The sequence below is a fragment of the Engraulis encrasicolus genome, chromosome 16 (assembly GCF_034702125.1).
Source record: "Engraulis encrasicolus isolate BLACKSEA-1 chromosome 16, IST_EnEncr_1.0, whole genome shotgun sequence".
In the NCBI taxonomy this organism is placed as follows: domain Eukaryota; kingdom Metazoa; phylum Chordata; class Actinopteri; order Clupeiformes; family Engraulidae; genus Engraulis; species Engraulis encrasicolus.
Window position 1 is genome coordinate 6507351 of NC_085872.1, and position 17982 is coordinate 6525332.

At 45.2% G+C, this 17982-nt stretch overlaps 1 protein-coding gene across 1 annotated transcript in view; it reads right to left on the bottom strand.

Moving 5' to 3' along the window:
- Positions 1–271: 271 nt before the first annotated feature.
- The window catches only part of prkci (protein kinase C, iota), a 34209-nt gene continuing 16498 nt past the window's right edge, over positions 272–17982 (bottom strand). Inside the window, exons 7-18 of the mRNA XM_063218446.1 lie at positions 16770–16827; positions 15122–15177; positions 12837–13010; positions 8397–8494; positions 7746–7832; positions 6681–6816; positions 4889–4976; positions 4530–4655; positions 4314–4393; positions 3687–3776; positions 2798–2913; positions 272–2676 (exon numbers count right to left, since the gene is read on the bottom strand). Coding sequence (XP_063074516.1) covers positions 2589–2676; positions 2798–2913; positions 3687–3776; positions 4314–4393; positions 4530–4655; positions 4889–4976; positions 6681–6816; positions 7746–7832; positions 8397–8494; positions 12837–13010; positions 15122–15177; positions 16770–16827 — 1197 coding nt within the window. The 3' untranslated portion in view covers positions 272–2588. The remainder of the gene's footprint in view (positions 2677–2797; positions 2914–3686; positions 3777–4313; positions 4394–4529; positions 4656–4888; positions 4977–6680; positions 6817–7745; positions 7833–8396; positions 8495–12836; positions 13011–15121; positions 15178–16769; positions 16828–17982) is intronic.

Below are 17982 nucleotides of genomic sequence, written 5' to 3' on the forward strand. Positions count from 1 at the left end.
TGAATGCCAGTCCTTTTTGTTTAGTCTAGGCCGATTCTCCACAGGCCCCGACAGAGGACTGGAACACTTACACCGCCTAACAAAACAAAACACACAGGGTTGGCATGGAAACCAGAGCTCCCAGTCCAGTGGGATCGTTAGTGAGATGGAAAGGGAAACAGAACAGTATAAAATAATATGAGGTCATTTTAAAGAGCAAAGTAGAAGAAACCTTTTTGTAAAATATAAATTAATCTGTAAAATACCTATGTTTTTCTGTGATGTTGTAATAATGAAAAGATGATCATAAGTTGTCACTTTTTTATTTTGAATATAATCTGCTTCAGACAGACATTTCACCAAATAACAAAATACGAAACTGAAGTGGTGGTGCAGTCATTGCTGACATCATTCAGTAACTGCTATTCATTCAGTAACTTCTATATTGCAGCCACTTTCCTCAAAAAAAGAGCAGATTTTTCATTTAAATACTTTAACTAAATGTTGATAGGTGAAAATAAATTCATACAGTTTTAAAGTCAATAATGTGCTTTTCAAAGAGTGCTTCACCTGAAGACAGATAAAAAGACAACAAAAAAAGCAAATGGCGTTTCTGAATTCTGTGTGGTGTCCACACCTCCTACTAGGTACACTTGTTTTATGACTACAGTTTCTGGCTGGCGCACCAATCACTCTAGGAATGTTGGAAGGGCTCTAAATAATCAAATCATTTCTAACACAGGGGTGCCAATGAGTCCCTCGTGGTCAGGAACCAGCTTGAGTGTGTATGGGCGGGCCAACACCAGGAATGAGAGAGGGAGGGAGGGATAGGTGAACGGTTGTACGTGTCGGAGTGTGTAATGCATGTGTGATAGAGAGTCCCCCCAGATCGGCACCTCTGACAGTGTTTGGTCACTGATCTTTTAAAGGCTTGATTAACTTGTAGGGTAGGCTCATTCCGATTATATAAAAAAAACATGACGTGTGTCAGGTGAGCATGGCGGAGGGATATGGGTTGAACAGAGGAAGGTGTTGGAATGGGTTTCGGTACAGGGTGTGGGCCCGGGTGGAGGGCAGGTCAGGAGTGGGGTGGCAAGGGGCTGGACAAGAGACGTCCCAGTAGGAAGCACATGTCTGACGCGAGTGTTATGCCAAGGAAAACCTTTTTTCCCACAGCTTTCTTTTCCACAGTAATTTAACAGTAAAATTAAAGGAATAATGTAACAAATGAAAACAACATCAATAGACCAAGAGCACAGATCGTTGATTGTACAAAAATAAAATGTAGAGTACAGAAAAGTACAGAATGCAAAAAAAAAAACATATCAGAAAGGCAATGTAGTTTTAAACATGGAAAGGAAAAAAAATCGAAGATCACTATGATTAATCTTGAAACGGCACAATGTTCTACAGTTTACTTCTACCAAGAGTACCTTCAAGAACATCTGGTTCTTTCCTAGCATTAGATATCCTCTTTTTTGGTCCTGTGTAAAGATAACGTTGCATGGATAGTCTTTTCGGTCATAGTTTGGGATGGTGTTATGTGTATATGTTGGTTGGGGGGGTGGGGGCTCTTGCGTCACAGCCCACTGCCATTTCCTCCACTCTCCTTTCAGAAAAATCCCTCTCCATTCACAGTTTGTCAGTATTTACATTGCTGTTAATGTTCCTACTCGCCCTCTACAGGGTCCCCCACCCTCCCACAACCCCCCACCAGGTGGTTGGGCTCAGAAGGGGCCCCCATCCCCATCCCGTCTTCACTACATCTGCCAACAGACCATACAGGGGCTCTCTCCTCTCTCTGGCACGGACAGGAACCCTGGCTTTATAGAAACAATCTGTACATTTTTCCATATCGCCATGTCATTCAAAGGGTTGAGGGAGGGAAATACACAACACAGAAGTACAAGCGTAAACAAAAGGATAGTGTTGCTTTTTTTCTGCATTTCTCCCACCGCCCACATGAACCAGAAGTGGCCTTGGAAGAGGTACGAGGGGGGCAAAATGAAGTGTTCAAAAATATGCCCTTGGTGAACAGTGTTATTTCTTAGTGTTTTTATTTAAAGGACCATGCCGACTGCCTTACACCCACCATCTTCCAGATATGTACACATTAAATCTTCGCCATCACACCAGCCATAAAGGGAGCCATGAGGGAAAAGACAGGTCTGTGTGTAGTCTTCCCTTCCTCTTGATCCACCTTGCGAACTCTCTCGCTCGCTCACTTGCTTGCTTTCTCCCCAATTCACCTCATAGGGGTCCACTTACACAGAAGGCACCGATAAATACGCTGATCAGTGTGGCTTTACATAATAATACAAAATAATTAAGAAACAGACAAACAGAAACAAAAAAAATAAACAGTCCAGGTAAACAAACAAAAAACGCAAAAAAAAGGTAGACTTAAGGACTAGTGGTTGTAAATGGCAGAGTGAGATTGGTTTGGCAACTAGCGTCTCAGAGCACATAGCCACTCCGTCTGCAGTAGGATGATGATCATCTGGGATTCGTTTGGTTTGGTGTTGGTACACATGTTCGCAGGTACGTCGGTGCACATTTAACCATGCAGTGTTGAACAAAAGGCAACGTGGCAGCCGAGAGGGGGGCATTCACACGCACTCTTCAGCCGACATCAGGAGGGGGTTGATGTACTCGAAGCCTTCGAACTCGGACTGGTCGATCTTCTTTACAGCATCACTGTGAGCGGGAGCAAGAAAAAGAGAAAAGCGTTAAATACAATTCTATAGACACACTAAACAAATGACTTCATATTGGTAACCTCAGAGGCTTGACTGTTGTAATAAGGGAAGAAGCTTACTCATCGTCTGGCGTTAGCTGGATAGGCTCATTGGTGAACTGAACATCGAAGTTATCCAGGCCAAACTCTCCAGAAATATTGGGCTTAAACGGCGGCACCACTTGTTTCTGCTCCATCTAGAATATGAGAAAAACAACACAGGTTCAGACAACTAACAAATATTAATGAGTGTTTTATCATTCCTAACCAGTCAATGTGTCAATGTTTTCAATTTGACAGTTAAGAAGATATGAAGCAATAAAACAACTGAAATATCATACATCATAAATTCAATGACCCTAGCCTTAAATATTAGACAATTGCTTTTTGGCCGTAATGTGTGCTGCAGACTGCTCATCAAAGACTCTCAACCTGTCTTTAAGCTTAGTGTGGTCAATACCGCTCCCCCTGCAGGGCGTCTGTGGGATTGCGCCCCAGCTGTCAGAGGAAAGTGTAACCTGACCCAGACAGACAGACAGTCTGACCACCACTTCCCTCCCTCCCACGGCTCGCCCAGACCAAACAGGGATAAAAGGTCACAGCGATCCACTGCCGCCTCCTTGTCATTCTTTCTCTATCTTACTCAACATCACAGAACAAGACATTTCAGCTGCTGTTCCAGCACTGTAGTACTTGTAATTATGGTCATTGAGTGTGGAGATAACCAACGCAAGCCATCATGGATTTCTTTGAAGTTTCTAATGCTGAGAGTTATGTGGTGATATGGGTTGGGTTTTTTTGTCTTAATAGATTGCCGTTCCAAGAGTTATATTTAGAAAACAAATTTGCTTTGGGTCCTCATTTCAAAATCATCTACAGGGAGAGTCATGTGATGAGACACACTTGTCCACAAATCCATTAATTGACATTAGTATGCCATCATGTCTGAAGTACAAGAATGGTGACTCACAAGGTCCCAGTCCACGTTCCTGAAGAAGGGGTGGCCCATGATATCCGCAAAGCCCGTCTGAGGGTGGCAGCCGAGACGCTCCTTGGGGTCCTGGCACGGGGAGGGAAAGAAAAGTCATGGTGTGATTAGGTAGGGTAGAGAAAGGAGAAATACAGCATTTCAGGTGGGTGTGGGTACACGGGTGAGGTAGAGAGAAGGGGAAGGTGGATGAGGAGAGGGTGCACAGTTGTCACAACCAAAAACGTTCCCTCCAAAGACAGGAGTTAAGATTCTAGAACAGAGTACTCTAATCTAGAATCTTTGGACAGGAGCACCAGGGGCTGGGTTACTAATACCAGAGCGTGCCACAGAGACAAAACCGTGTGCCAAGAGGGGTATGGAGAGGGGTGGGACTCACTTTAGGTCCCAATAATTTCAAGAGTGAGAGGAAGTGTTTAAAATCCCTTGAAATTTCCCCTTGAATGACAGTGAGGGTGGGTGGGACTTCCATTGAAAAAGTTTGAGTGGGGAGATACGCGACTTATCTGGGATAGGTGGGAATATCTGGGATAGGTGAGGGTGCATTAAGAGTCCATTCCTCCACAGCCTGAAGTGCCAACTGCGTAAATGGGTCTGGCTCCTGCTTACCTTGTTAAGGAAGCCTTTCAGGACGCTGGCCGCCTTCACCGATAATGACCTGGGGATACGAATCTGCTTCTCCAATATAACTGGGAAAGTGCAAAAAAAGAGATATAAGCATAGGCTACATAAGATGTGCTGTCGCAAAGTCAAGGATGAAGTTGAGATACAGATATGAATCAAAAAAACGCGAATGACAGACAAATGAATAAAAAGACATCGTACCTTGGAAAAGATAATCCTCTGTGTTTTGGTCAGGGTTATCTGAACTGCCCACAATATCGAAGGGCGACCTTCCAGCCATCATCTCAAACATCAGGACACCCAGAGCCCACCAGTCTACACTGAAGCCTGTGCAGCAAAAAGCAAACACAAACACATAATAATGATAATAACATTAATAACGCTTTTATGTAATGCCTTTCATTGCCCAAGGTCAGTTCTGCATTACATGTAGGGTGTGTGCGTGTGTGTGTGTGTGTGTGAGCAACCATGAGTGTATTGAAGAATATTAATGCGTGTGTGGACATACTGCCAGAGAGTGTGTGAGAGTGTATGCCTGCTGGTGTGGATGGAACTCTTACCGTAGTCCTCTCCCCGAAGAATCTCTGGGGCGATGTAGTTGGGGGTTCCGCAGAAGGTGCTCGTTGTGTCTCCTGGCCTCAGCCCCTCCTGTAGACATGAGAAGTAATAAATACATCATATTACCACCAAATTAGACCAACTGCAAAACAGACAGACAGAAACAGCAAATAACGACAATCTCACATACAGAGGGTTCTTTATTATATCCTAATTCTCGTCCTCCCTGGCTCACTTGTCTGCTTGTGGCCGCGAGATGATGTTACTGACAACAGAAGTGTATTTCAATATCTCGTAAAAGCACCATTCTTATGTCATTTCCTCATTGACAATCGGGATGGTGAATGTCGAATAGTCCCCCAAAAGTGGTTGTGGCTAGGCTGACAGCGGGAAAATGTTATTGTTATTGTTATTGAGGCGTGGCGTCAGCAAAATGCGAAGCCACAAGCTAAGGCCGAAGATGGGAGTCCACTTATTGGAAACAAACTAGAGGCATTAACACACAGGAAAAATGTGCAAAATGTGCTTGTCTATAAACTATCAGAGCTTAGCCAAGTCAACTAGATGAACCCTCCTAGCTGCCCCAATTATTTTTTGCCTGTTAAGTTGGTTGAGCCCAGCTCCTTGTAAGATTGCCACAACAGGCCGAATGGCTACGGCTAACAAAAATCAGCCGTTTGATTGGTCATAGCAGTGGCCGAGGTAGTGCAGACGGCATTTGAACCATTTAACAACCATGGGTGCATTCCAATATGCAGACTCCCGTCCTCCACTTGTGCTTGTGGCCTCGCCCCACCCTTTGTTCTCGTATCCGTGGAGAGAACAATAAAAGTTTCCCAGCTGTCAGCCTAGCCACAAAAACTTTTGGGGGACTCTTTTTCATTCACCATCCAGTTTGCAAATGAGAAAATGACAAGAAAATGTAGAGAAAATTTACAATTGAGCTTTTGCGAGATAATGAAATACAATGCTATTATCAGTGATGTCATCACAATGTATTACTTCCTGGTACGAGGGCACAAGCAGAAGTAGAGGACGCAAGTCTGCATATTGGAATGCGCCCCATAACAGTTTGGCCACACACGCAGCCCTTACCTGTCTGAACCGAGCACTTCCAGACTAATACTTAAATGCTTTAGTCTGGCTCAGTAGGCCAATCAGAGCCATGTGTTAAGAAATAAAGGCTTATTTTTTTCAGCTCACATGTGCCCATGTAACATTAGGAGGTAAATTCAGTTCAGTTTGATATGGCCACTGGATTGTACAGTACAACGTTAAGTACACCTTTTGAAAAAATCAACATCTGGCTTCCAAGATTTCATGTTGATGCATTCTGATGAAATCCGTGTAAATGCCCAAAAAATGTACAGGAGGAGTGAGCTTTAGACCCAAAAAAACAATACAATTTCTGGGTTCTGATCAGTTCCATGGTTTGGGCTATGGAAACTTTGTGTGCTTCAGTTGTTGTGATGATAAAGGGTAAAGCGGTAAAGGGAACTACCCATCTTCCCCGAGTCATCTCAGGGGTCATCCTACGTTCAGTCAAAATGTTTCTAAAGGGTGACTCACACAAAAAACAAAACTGAAAAAAAAGCATCAGGTTTTCCAGCACCTACCTCTTCAGGCATCGTTCACATGTTAACCAAACCACACACCCACACAGAAACACACAAACACTTTCTTTTTTGCAGTGCGCAGTAAGACACCAAGTAATGGCAGTTACATTCAATCACGGTGATTAGCCGGTTCCTGTTCTATGCACACACACGCACACATGCACGCACGCATGCCCACCTTGCACATGCCGTAGTCTGTGAGTTTGATGTGTCCCTCGGACTCGAGCAGCACGTTGTCCAGCTTCAGATCTCTGTAGATGATGCCTCTCTCATGCAGGTAGTTCAAGGCCAGGCTGATTTCTGCTGAGTAAAACCTGGCCACAACAAGAGCAGGTGGGAAATCCCATTCAGCCATTTTTTTCACGCTAACAAAACAGCCAGAAAGTACTGTCTCAACACACACACGCGCACACACACGCTCTCACACACACGCTCTCTCACACACACAAAGACACACGCTCACACACATACACCATAAGAATACAGGGATTACTGCAAACATGGCCCAAAATAAATTAAAGCGTAGGTACAGGTTAGCTTATGGCTGCCTACGAGAATACTTCACAACAAAGGAATCATGCAATTTCATTACTTGCATAAAGATTTCACAATTCATTTAAGCACTACTATGTGCACCATGTGGTCCATCTGTTTCTCCATGCAGACAGCACAGTCTGAAAAGGGGTAGATGAGAAGAACCCATGTTTAAGCTTGTCCACCAGTAACAGCCTACTGAGCTCTGCGGGGGATTGCCAAGGGTGCCCACTGCCCAGATTATTACATGAGCACAGGACACGTGTGTAGAACAAGCCTGGGGATGTGGAGACAGGCCCATTCATCACGGGGGCGGAGTGGGGGAAGTGGCGGCTGGGGTGGGGTGGGGTGGGGTGTAGATGGAGTGGAGGGGGCTATATATGGTCAGTAAGATGGGAGTGGAGAAGGAGGAGGAGGTGTGCTGGGGGGTAGGGTGGTGCTAGTGCGGTAGTTAGTGCGTTAGTGGTGGTGGTTCCTCGTGGCAGGTGAGCGAAGCGATAGTGTGCTGGGGGGTGTTGGTAGTGGTGGAGGAGGGGGGGCAAGGTGTGCAATGGTGGTGGGAGAAAAGTGGTGTGTGTGTGGGTTTTTTTTGGGGGGGGAGCAGAGGAACGAACACGAGTTAGCGAAGCGAGAGAACGAACACACAAAAGAAACAAAACTAAACGAAACAGAAAGAAGGGAGAAGAAGAGGACGAGGACGAGCACTCACCTGGCGTGCTCCTCTGGGAGTTTGCGCTGCCGCTGCATGTGGAACATCAGGTCGCCGCCATTCACATACTCGATCACGAAGAAGAGCCTGGAGAACACAAGGCAACGGAGGCCGCCAGCTGATTAGACCAGAGGGGAAAACCCACAGCACATTTACTGCACACCGCGACGGTGCATCACATTCCTTGTGTGAGACTGCAATCCCTCCAACCTCCAAGTTTCACACACTGCTTGTTGGTCAGTTTCCACACCCCTGTACTTAACATTGCTCCATAATCGTATGGGCACATGACAGAAACAAACAACTTAGACAGAGAGACATATACCAACTCATGTCAATATGAATTCCACACAGTGTTTTCAAGTCATGAATGGTTGTGTGTGTGTGGGATATACAGTGTGTGTGTGTGTGTGTGGGATATACAGTGTGTGTGTGTGTGTGTGGGATATACAGTGTGTGTGTGTGTGTGTGTGTGTGTGTGTGTGTGTGTGTGTGTGTGTGTGTGTGTGTGTGTGTGTGTGTGTGTGTGTGTGTGTGTGTGTGTGTGTGTGTGTGTGTGTGCACACGCGCTAGCACACTCCAACAAAACACCCAATGTGAGCAGATGATAGACACATTCCTGTGGTGTCTGTCTGTGAGAGTAGCACTGACCTGCTCTCCGTCTGGAAGCAAGAATGCAGCCCCACGAGGAAGGGGTGGTTGGAGGCCTGCTCAAAGACATGCTTCTCTGTCTGCACCCAGTCGATGTCCTGCAGAAGAAACAGATGTTTGATTTTTAACACCCATTTATTTTGATCATGGCACAGTGCGAGTAGGGAGGAACCCTCTCCTTCACAACGTCTTTACCACTTGAAAATAAGTCTACTGCCATCATGAAATGCCCAGAATCCCTTGTATACACAGGATTTATCCTCAAACATTGGGAGATTATTTGTTGCTTGAAAAAATGCAAATTCAGTCAAAATTATTTTTATAAGAGTTTGTAAGCACATCTCTCAAATACACCACTTTTCTCTCTTGCTCCAACTTGAGAGAGGGGGAGAGAGAGAGAGAGAGAGAGAGAGAGAGAGAGAGAGAGAGAGAGAGAGAGAGAGAGAGAGAGAGAGAGAGAGAGAGAGAGAGAGAGAGAGAGAGAGAGTGGCTGTTAAGAGGGCATCATCCCTGTGAAGGTGAGCGAAGGGGAGACAGCCAAGAGAGTAGAAAGGGAGCAGAGGCACCATCTGTTCATGTACGATGAACATGGCATAGATGAACTCTACTGTGCTCTTTTCAATACATCAGCAAAATTGCTTCTCTCCATAACTACTATATTGGTCAATACGTCAAAACGTCTCCTTATATTTCCATAGGTGTGAATGGCTGTGAATAAATGAGCATTGGGCACATTTGCATCCCACGTCGCCCTTGACCGTGGGAACCATTGACACGAGTCTGCAGGTGCCCAGTCAGCAACTGCTGCGGCTACACATCCATCAATCAGTCTACATGCTGTGACAGATCAATGCAGGAGGATACACTCGAGTCGTCCGTGCATCTCTATGGCTAAAAGGCTTTTAACACAGTCTTGGATGGCCTTGGACTTGACAGACAGTGCTCTTCTAAAGTACGTCTGTCTCTGTCTCTCTCGTGAACAAGGGGAAAATAACAACCACTGAAAACTATGACCACACCACCTCCCACTGGTAACACTGAAAACGTCATGAACACGCAGTAAAGAAAAAAAAATTCCATAAATATCGGCTTCCAATGTGTGGCATGTTGTTCAAAGTGAAATGCAATGTTGAGGAAAGCATAATGTTTGTCTATTTGATCTTTGAATAACATAATAGATGTAACACTAAAATTAATTAATGGTTAGTTTTTGTTTCTTTTTCTCTCCATAAGCAGATGATGAATTCTGGAGCAATTACTGGACAGGACAATTAGGAAAAAAGGACTCGAGGACCCCATAAAACAAAGACAAACATAACTTGTCTGCAGTACTCTGGTGACATTTGCCTACTCCCAGCTTTTATGAAGATCATTCAGAGAAATGTGATGCTGTAGGTGACTTTACCGCGACCACAATGTAAAAAATCATTCAGCAAGTGAGAACAGAGGCATCCCTATTGTCACAGTGCATTGGAGACATCCCCACAGCATGTTTTATCACAATATGGGATTTCCTTAAGCATTCTATAACCTCATGTGTTTGTTTGGTAAGAACCGCCTAGACACTGCAACACTACACTAAATACATCATCCAGGTTAGACCAATTTGTGTAATGAATTACAAGTCAAGTGGTATGTGCCTCTGCCATCATTTTAGGTGTCTCGGAAAATGGGTCACAGACACAGCTTCCGAACTAGCACATCTATGCAGCTCTTTGAGGACACAATGAATCTATTTTTGAAAATTGAGACGACACATGAGTACTGTTACAGTCACTCGCTACAACTTATCTGTGCGAAAATGCATTATGTGCAAATGTGTGGATATGGTTCCCATGCACTTGCTAATCAACACTGAAGAATTGCCCAAAACAACTTGGCACAAAAAATGCATCAGAAAGTGCCCTACACGTGTACATTTTATTGAATACTCTTGCACACTTATACTTTTAATGACCTACATCTGCCATGACAATAGTGTAATTGCACAGTAACAATAATAATGGTGTATTCAAAATATTGTGCACATAGTGCATGGTGACAATGAAAAAGGGTAAAACTCAAACCCAAAGCATGGATTCTGAGGTTTCTGCACAGACAGGTCAGTCTTGAAAACCATCCCGTTTAGGGCGCTAAAACGCACAAGTCACAATAGAGCTTTTATTTTCATCCACATCATGTTTATATGTAGACGGACAAAAAAAATATGAGTAATCGTTACTTTTAATTGTGCCTAAGGGTGTTGATAAAAACAAGTAAGAGCCTATTTTACAAAAAAAGTAAAATATGGGGAGGTTCCGATACATTGCTGCATAGACAAAACCTTTGTCTTTGATAGTATACGTCTATATTTTGGATTTTTACTTTTTCAAAATTAAAGCCTGTTTCAGCCTTTAACATTCTAAAGAATCGGTGAATAAAAAATACCACCGACAATGATAACAAACAAAACCCAACACTGGGTCGGGGAGCGTCACTTCATGCAAATGCGTGGTTCCCATGCACTTGTAATCCTTTACATACACTGAAGAATTAATGCATGGAATCAGATATGGATGAAAAAAATAGTGAACAGTAACAACAAAAGCAATGACAAGCTGGTCCCCGTACACAGTGGTTTTCAACCATTTTTAAGCCAAGACAGAAAATAAAACCCTATTGCCTATATTAAGAATGTAGTCATTCTATAAATTTTCCACAGTGCACCAGATGATCGTTCACGGCACAAGAGTGTCCCCGGCTCAGTGGTTGAAAAACACTGCCCTAACCAACATTATATTTGACGTTGAGTGTTTGGCACTCCCTGCAGGCAATCTATAAGCACTGCAGGTGGATAAACACAGATAGACAGACAGACAGACAGTGACACAATTCCAAGACCAAGGTTAAATGATACACCTGGCTCAGTTACTCTACAGGAAGTGGTAAACCTGGGGACCATTCCATCATTGGCGCTGAATACATCGGCGCTTACGCGCAAAAGCGGAGTTTCAACTAACAGCAGCTTAAACTTGAGGCAGACGCCGTTCCACCACTGAGGATCAACTGCGTCTTGGCTAGTTTCACTTCAGCCGCGGTCATCAAAGCTGGTGTTGCGCTTGTGCACGTTGTACATGGGAAGTCCATATCGACGATTGTCGAAAATGCGATCATGTTGTAGACTCGGGCATGCCTTTTCAAATCAAGCCTTTATCAGAGGTATTAGGCGACCACCTGTAGGTGAGCGGTAACGCAACTGCACTTTGATTGAGAGACCAGCGTTCAAACCCCACCAATGCGTAATGACAGATTATAACTCAATTATCAAAGGGATAGTCTCGTCCGAACCTCGACTGCCATCGTTTCAATGCGCAAAAATAAAATGCTCACATCATCCAATGTGTTTTAATTTTATCTTTCAGAAGAATTTCTTTTATGATAAAAGGCATAGACTAGGTAAAACGTTAGGCAGAGATAATTGAATCATTGTAATGCAAACTCCAAGCGTATGCATCTGCAAGGTGGTTGTGAAGACGGTTTCTTTATTGCCTATGCTGAAAATAGCCTAAAGGTCTACATTTAAGGTAGGCCTATTGGTAGACCTATTGCTTGACAGCAAATGAAGTCAGCCACAAAGCGACATCAAAGAAGAGAATAGGCAAAAGTATGTTACAAAGTTTTCATTTCTATCATGTCGCCATGCAAGACTCGAACCCGGTACGACCATTTATTACGCAGCGCACCAGCCCACTGGGCCATTCAAGCCTTTATTTGTCAGGGAAGGAATTGTCCAATATGATCTTAGTAAATCAACACTATAAATGTTTTTTTTTTTAATGTGCTGATTATCAGAAATCCCGCGAAATGAAAGAATGGTAACTATTGTAGTTTTTACTGGCATTATCACATCATAGACTATTAAAATAGAGTGACTGGTTCGCTTTGAGCTCGTAAAATGATGGCGGGAATCAAGCGGAACGTGCCCGTTGTGACAGCTGTTTCCTACAGGTTCGTGTTTTGTGCAACACTGATTCATTTAGCCTGGTGTTAAACCTGGGAGCTACCAGGTTAACGTTGGAGCATAAATTACCGTGGCAACTCAGCTGAGTTTCAGGTTAGCAAGGCTGATGGAACAGATCTCTGTCTAAAAATAGCGTAGTTTACTGACTTGAGCTCGGATTTGGGGTTACCGCCGTTGATGGAATGGTCCCCTGCTAATAGATAGTCCAGTGGTGCCCTGTAGCTAAGAAAATGAGGACTACAGGCTATTCTATTAGGTGATTTACCACTACCTCAAGGTTAACTTACTGGTTTACTACTTAGGCAGGTTCTTGGAATACTCCCAGGGTCATTAGGGCTCTCGGGGGGCCAGGTAACAATAACAACAATAATAATAAATAAACAATAACAACAACAACCTCAGCAGCAACCCAGCGTTGTGTGGGGGTCGTGTCGCCTCACCTCGTCGTCGTTGACGAGCTCCTTCTTCACCACCTTCATGGCGTAGATGCGCTCTGTCTTCTTCAGCCGCACCAGCAGCACCTTGGCGTAGCTGCCTCGGCCAATCACGCGCAGCAGGTCAAAGTCGATCAGCCCCAGGCTGGACGCGGCCTTCCCGGCATCCCTGCCCGTCGCCTGCCGTCGCACACACACAGCAACACACAGACAGAGACACACAGCAACACACAGACAGACAGACACAGCAACACACAGACAGACAGACACAGCAACACACAGCAACACACACACACACACACGTACAAAAACACACATACACACAACGGGTGAGAGATTGGAAAGGATCTCTGTTGTTCTCTCATGTGATGTTACATTGTGTATACCCAATAAGCAGCAATACTAACACTTAGCTGCATCTTCAATTCCTTAAGGAGTGAACATACACATATTGAGAAATGAAAACTCAGCGCACTGCCTCTCCATTCCCCGGCATAAGATCCCGCTCCCATGAGCCTCTCTCGATTTCTGCATGCATCAACACCACGATGCAGATGTTCAGCACTGACGTTGCTGTATGCTACCTTGATCCCACATCTCTATGACCTCTTCATGCTCCCCCCCCCCTTACTCTTCTCTTTATTCTTCTACTTCTCCACAGCGTCACCCCTCTGCTTCTACTCCCAAAGCCCTGATGTGCGCAATACTTATGCGTCCCGTTCGCTCCGATGGAGTCTTCCTATCCCACAGTCTCTCATCCTGTTCCCCTCAAACCACCACACCGCATCGCACCACACCACACCGCACCGCACCCCCCCATGAGAGAAACCGCAGCAGCATCTCCCAGCCCCCGCCTGATCCGGTACAGCTGCTGCTGCTAAGGCTGCTCCCCACTGCCTTGCTTTTCCTTGCCAGGGCCCGTTCATCATGCGGCTCTGGTGCCGCCGCCATCCCCGCCGGCCTGCGCTGACAAAGGCCCTCTCCCACTTCATTAGCGGCCGCAAGAGGAAATCAATAATCCTGGAAGGAGCTCGTCTGTCACTGTACAACCTCCCTCCCCACCCCCTCCACCACTACCATATACATGTATAGCCCCAACCCCACCACCACCATCCATGACGCCCCTAATATGGATTCTCCTTCCCACCCCTCTTCTCTCCTTAACTACCAACGCACACACACCACCCCACCCACCACAACTATATGCTTTTATAGCCCCACCACCACCATCATCATCCGCACCACCCCTAACATGGGTCCTCCCTTGCCTCCTACTCGCCCAACCCTCTGACTATGCTACTGTACATCATTATCCGACAGCAAAAAAACCCTGATCCAACCGAAGGCCAGCACACACCAGCCCACCCCACCCAACAACTTCCACGGACCCGGTCCTGCCTAAGCACACACACCTGTGTGAAATCTGATGATCATGCTTTGCCCTCCCCCTGCCTCCCCTAGGTGACACTCGCAACAATACAAAAGGTATTGGTATGTTGAAGCTGCAGTGATTGGGAGTTCTGTTTGCACCTTAGAACTACAGGAATGCAAAATTGTGTCACCTACATGACATTGTGAACAAGAAAAACCCCACAAACCTAAACAAAAAACAAAACAAGCTCCACAGCACACCACAGACTTGCAGCGCCACACTGTGCATGGAGCGCATGCTGACAGCCGCGTTACACGAAGGAAGGCCTCCGGCTCTCTTCTACAACTACAAGCTTAGCCTTTGCCTTTGGTGTCTACCATCCACAAACACATTCATTCATCACAGCATGGGCGGGGGAGGGGGACGGGGATGGAGACGAGGAGAGCGTGGGTGGGTGAAGGGGGCATGACAGCTCATAACCTAGCTGCAAAGATTTGTTTTTTAATGTAATGATATTTTGTGTGTGTGTGTGTGCGTGCGTGTGTGTGTGTGGGGGGGTGTGTGTCTATATTCTTATCTGGACTTATTATTATGATTATGGATAGTGTCACTTGTGCTCTGCGCTTGGATTCCGCTGCTGCTACCAACCCCCAAACACCCCCTCTATCAACCCCTAGCCCCACCTCTTTTCCCAGGGCCCTGCAACAATAGGAGCAGCCTCTAATGTGGCGGGCCGAGGAGAGGAGAGCAGAGCAGAGAGAGAGGGCAGGCCTATTATAACTCACGGTGACAGACAGTGACTGTGTGGAATGGATGGATGGGATGCGGCTGCTCTGGTGTGTGTGTGTGTGTGTGTGTGTGTGTGTGTGTGTGTGTGTGTGTGTGTGTGTGTGTGTGTGTGTGTGTGTGCTGTGCTCACCTCTTTCTCCTCCCCTTCGTGATTCAGGCTCTCGTTGGAGTATTTGTGTGGATGGACTGGAAGGAGGAGAGACAGCAGTGAGTGAGTCATTGGTCTTCGCTTCCCAGAATCCTTTGCACAATCTCTCAGTCACCTTTCCAGCTCACGATCAAGCGTGTCTGGGTCTGGTGCTCTTCTGATGTCTGTGTGTCTGTGTGTCTGTGTGTCTGTGTCTGTGTGTGTGTGTGTGTGTGTGTGTGTGTGTGTGTGTGTGTGTGTGTGTGTGTGTGTGTGTGTGTGTGGTCTCTGACATCCACTCTACTCCTGAGACGCATCATCATGGCTTGTTAAAATGAAGCATTTCTGTAATTACAGCTTTCACTCCAGACGGCCACTTAACACACTTGACCAAGCCACCTCAAGAGTGCTCAGGATGGCTCAATCAATGGCTTTAATCGAAACCTCAACATCTTTGTCAGTCAACCAGGACCGCACAGCTACCGGTGTCAGATAGTCATTGCTTATCCCTACGCTATGTAATAATGTTGGGAAAGGGCAACCCTTTATTTTACAGTGTCTATATTTATTCAGCCTAAATGGACCAACGTGTACTATCATGTACCTTAACTATACACATACCCAACCTTTATGCAATGTTACAGTGCAAATACATAATAATAAATACTTTGCGATACTGTGATTAATCTAACATGGACAGTAAAAATAAAGTATAACCAGAACAGTCTAGTAAATGCCAACGAGTAACTGTGCTTTTTGGTGCTGCTGGTAAACCATACAGCTAAAGCTATCCTCGATATCGGTATTTTTGAATGAATGTTGTCTGTGGCTTTCAAAGACAAAGAGCAAGCAATAGCAAGACAGTTAAATCAAGCCTGGCCTATACTAGAAGACAGAGCGAGAGCCTGCATGTTAGAGTGGGCATGTTTGTACATACATGCTTGCCGACACGTCTGTGGGAGTGTGCATGCCTTTGTGTGTTGATCTATTTCAGGGTCTGTCTAAAAGGCACGTCTGTGTGAGTGTGTATGTCAGTCAGATTTTATTATCTGTACAAATTCCTACGGATTTTTTTCCAGAAAACATGAGAAACAATTTTAAACATGTCAATCAGGATGTCAAGCTGTAATTTGCACATATTCAAGAACCTATAGTCTGTTGGCAAGAAGTCTGTCTAGCAAGACCATCTATGCTTGCATACATACGCATGTTAAATTTGATTTTCAAATCACAGATTTTACAATAAAGTGATGCAAATCATCCAGGTCTTTGAACTCCTTCAAGTATATAACTTACGTTAAGTCAACTTACTACCATTCTGAAGATGACAAAAAATAGCCATAGTGCAAATCACAGTTGACGTTTTTGCGTCAACACCAGTCTCCATCACAGTGACAGTGGTGAAACTGTTAAAATATTATTGTTCCTGCTTCAGTCCGTTGTATTAAATTTTGGCCACGCATGGCTACTTGATCTGACCGATAAACTATGTATATTTCTCTGGACACCTGATTAACATGAAAACTGATCTGTGTGCGTATGTGTATGTGCGCGTGCCTATCTGTGTGTATGACTAGGCATGTGTATATGGACACGTGAGACACAGTAGTCAGTGCCAGCGTAGCTTCAACGACGGAAGGCAGACACATACCTGGCTTGGGGTGCTCTGAGGGTGCGGAGACCTGATCCATGGGAGGAAGGAGAGGCTCCTGAATATATATTTACATATGGGTGAGAGAGAGGGAGAGGGGGAGAGAGAGGGGGAGAGAGGGAGAGAGGGAGACAGACATATACGGAGGGGTGAGATCAGGTCTTTTCAGAATACACTCATATGGGCCTGACAGAGGTATACGCACATCACATACAGAGATGCTCAACACCACCACTGCCATCTTTCCCTTCTCAAACTTTCAGTTCATCCGTCATGTGTTGCACTTACTATTGCTCATATTACTGTATATTCAGCATCACTGTTGGGACCAAAACCCTGCTCTGCCTTTACCATGCCACTCTACCGGAAGCCTCAGCTGAAATTGTTATTGCTGTTATTATATATATTGTATCGCAACATTACAATAATGAAGCAAGGTACAGCTGGCTATTTTTGGGTGGGGGCATGTCTAAAGTGCCAAAGGGTCTTCAGGCTTCCAGCTTGGCCTGCCCCTATTCCTGAATGTTGGCCAACTCCCATCATGTGCAGATACGTGAGCCAATGTAGACGTTTGAGCCACACTTTGTTACCATAACTACTTAAACATGTATTATTATACATTGGACTTCCGGCGGAACAAAGATGCTCCTGCCCCCCTGTACATCAATGGAGAACGTGTAGAGCAAGTGAGCTCATTTAAATTCCTAGGTGTACACATCTCCGCTGATCTCTCCTGGTCGACTAACACCTCGGCTCTGGTAAAAAAGGCCCAGCAGCGATTGCACTTCCTCAGAGTACTTAAGAAAGAACAGTTAGACTCAAGCTTGCTGGTGACCTTTTACCGTTCTACCATAGAGAGCCTGCTGACCTACGCAGTGTCAGTGTGGCACTCAAGTTGCACTGAGGCTGACAGGAAGAGACTGCAGAGGGTGATCAAAACAGCACAAAAAATCATAGGCTGCCCGCTGCCTCCCATACCCACCATCTACAACTCACGCTGCGTAAGTAGAGCCAGGAGTATCATTAAAGATCCCACACATCCTGGCTTTCATCTCTTCACACTGTTGCCCTCTGGCAGGCACTACAAGGCATTGCCAGCCAGAACCAATAGGATGAAGAACAGCTTCTTCCCCAAAGCTGTTACAACAATGAACACACACTTACTGGACAATGATCATCTATAAAGGACTGTGCACTTCGTAGAGAAGCTAAA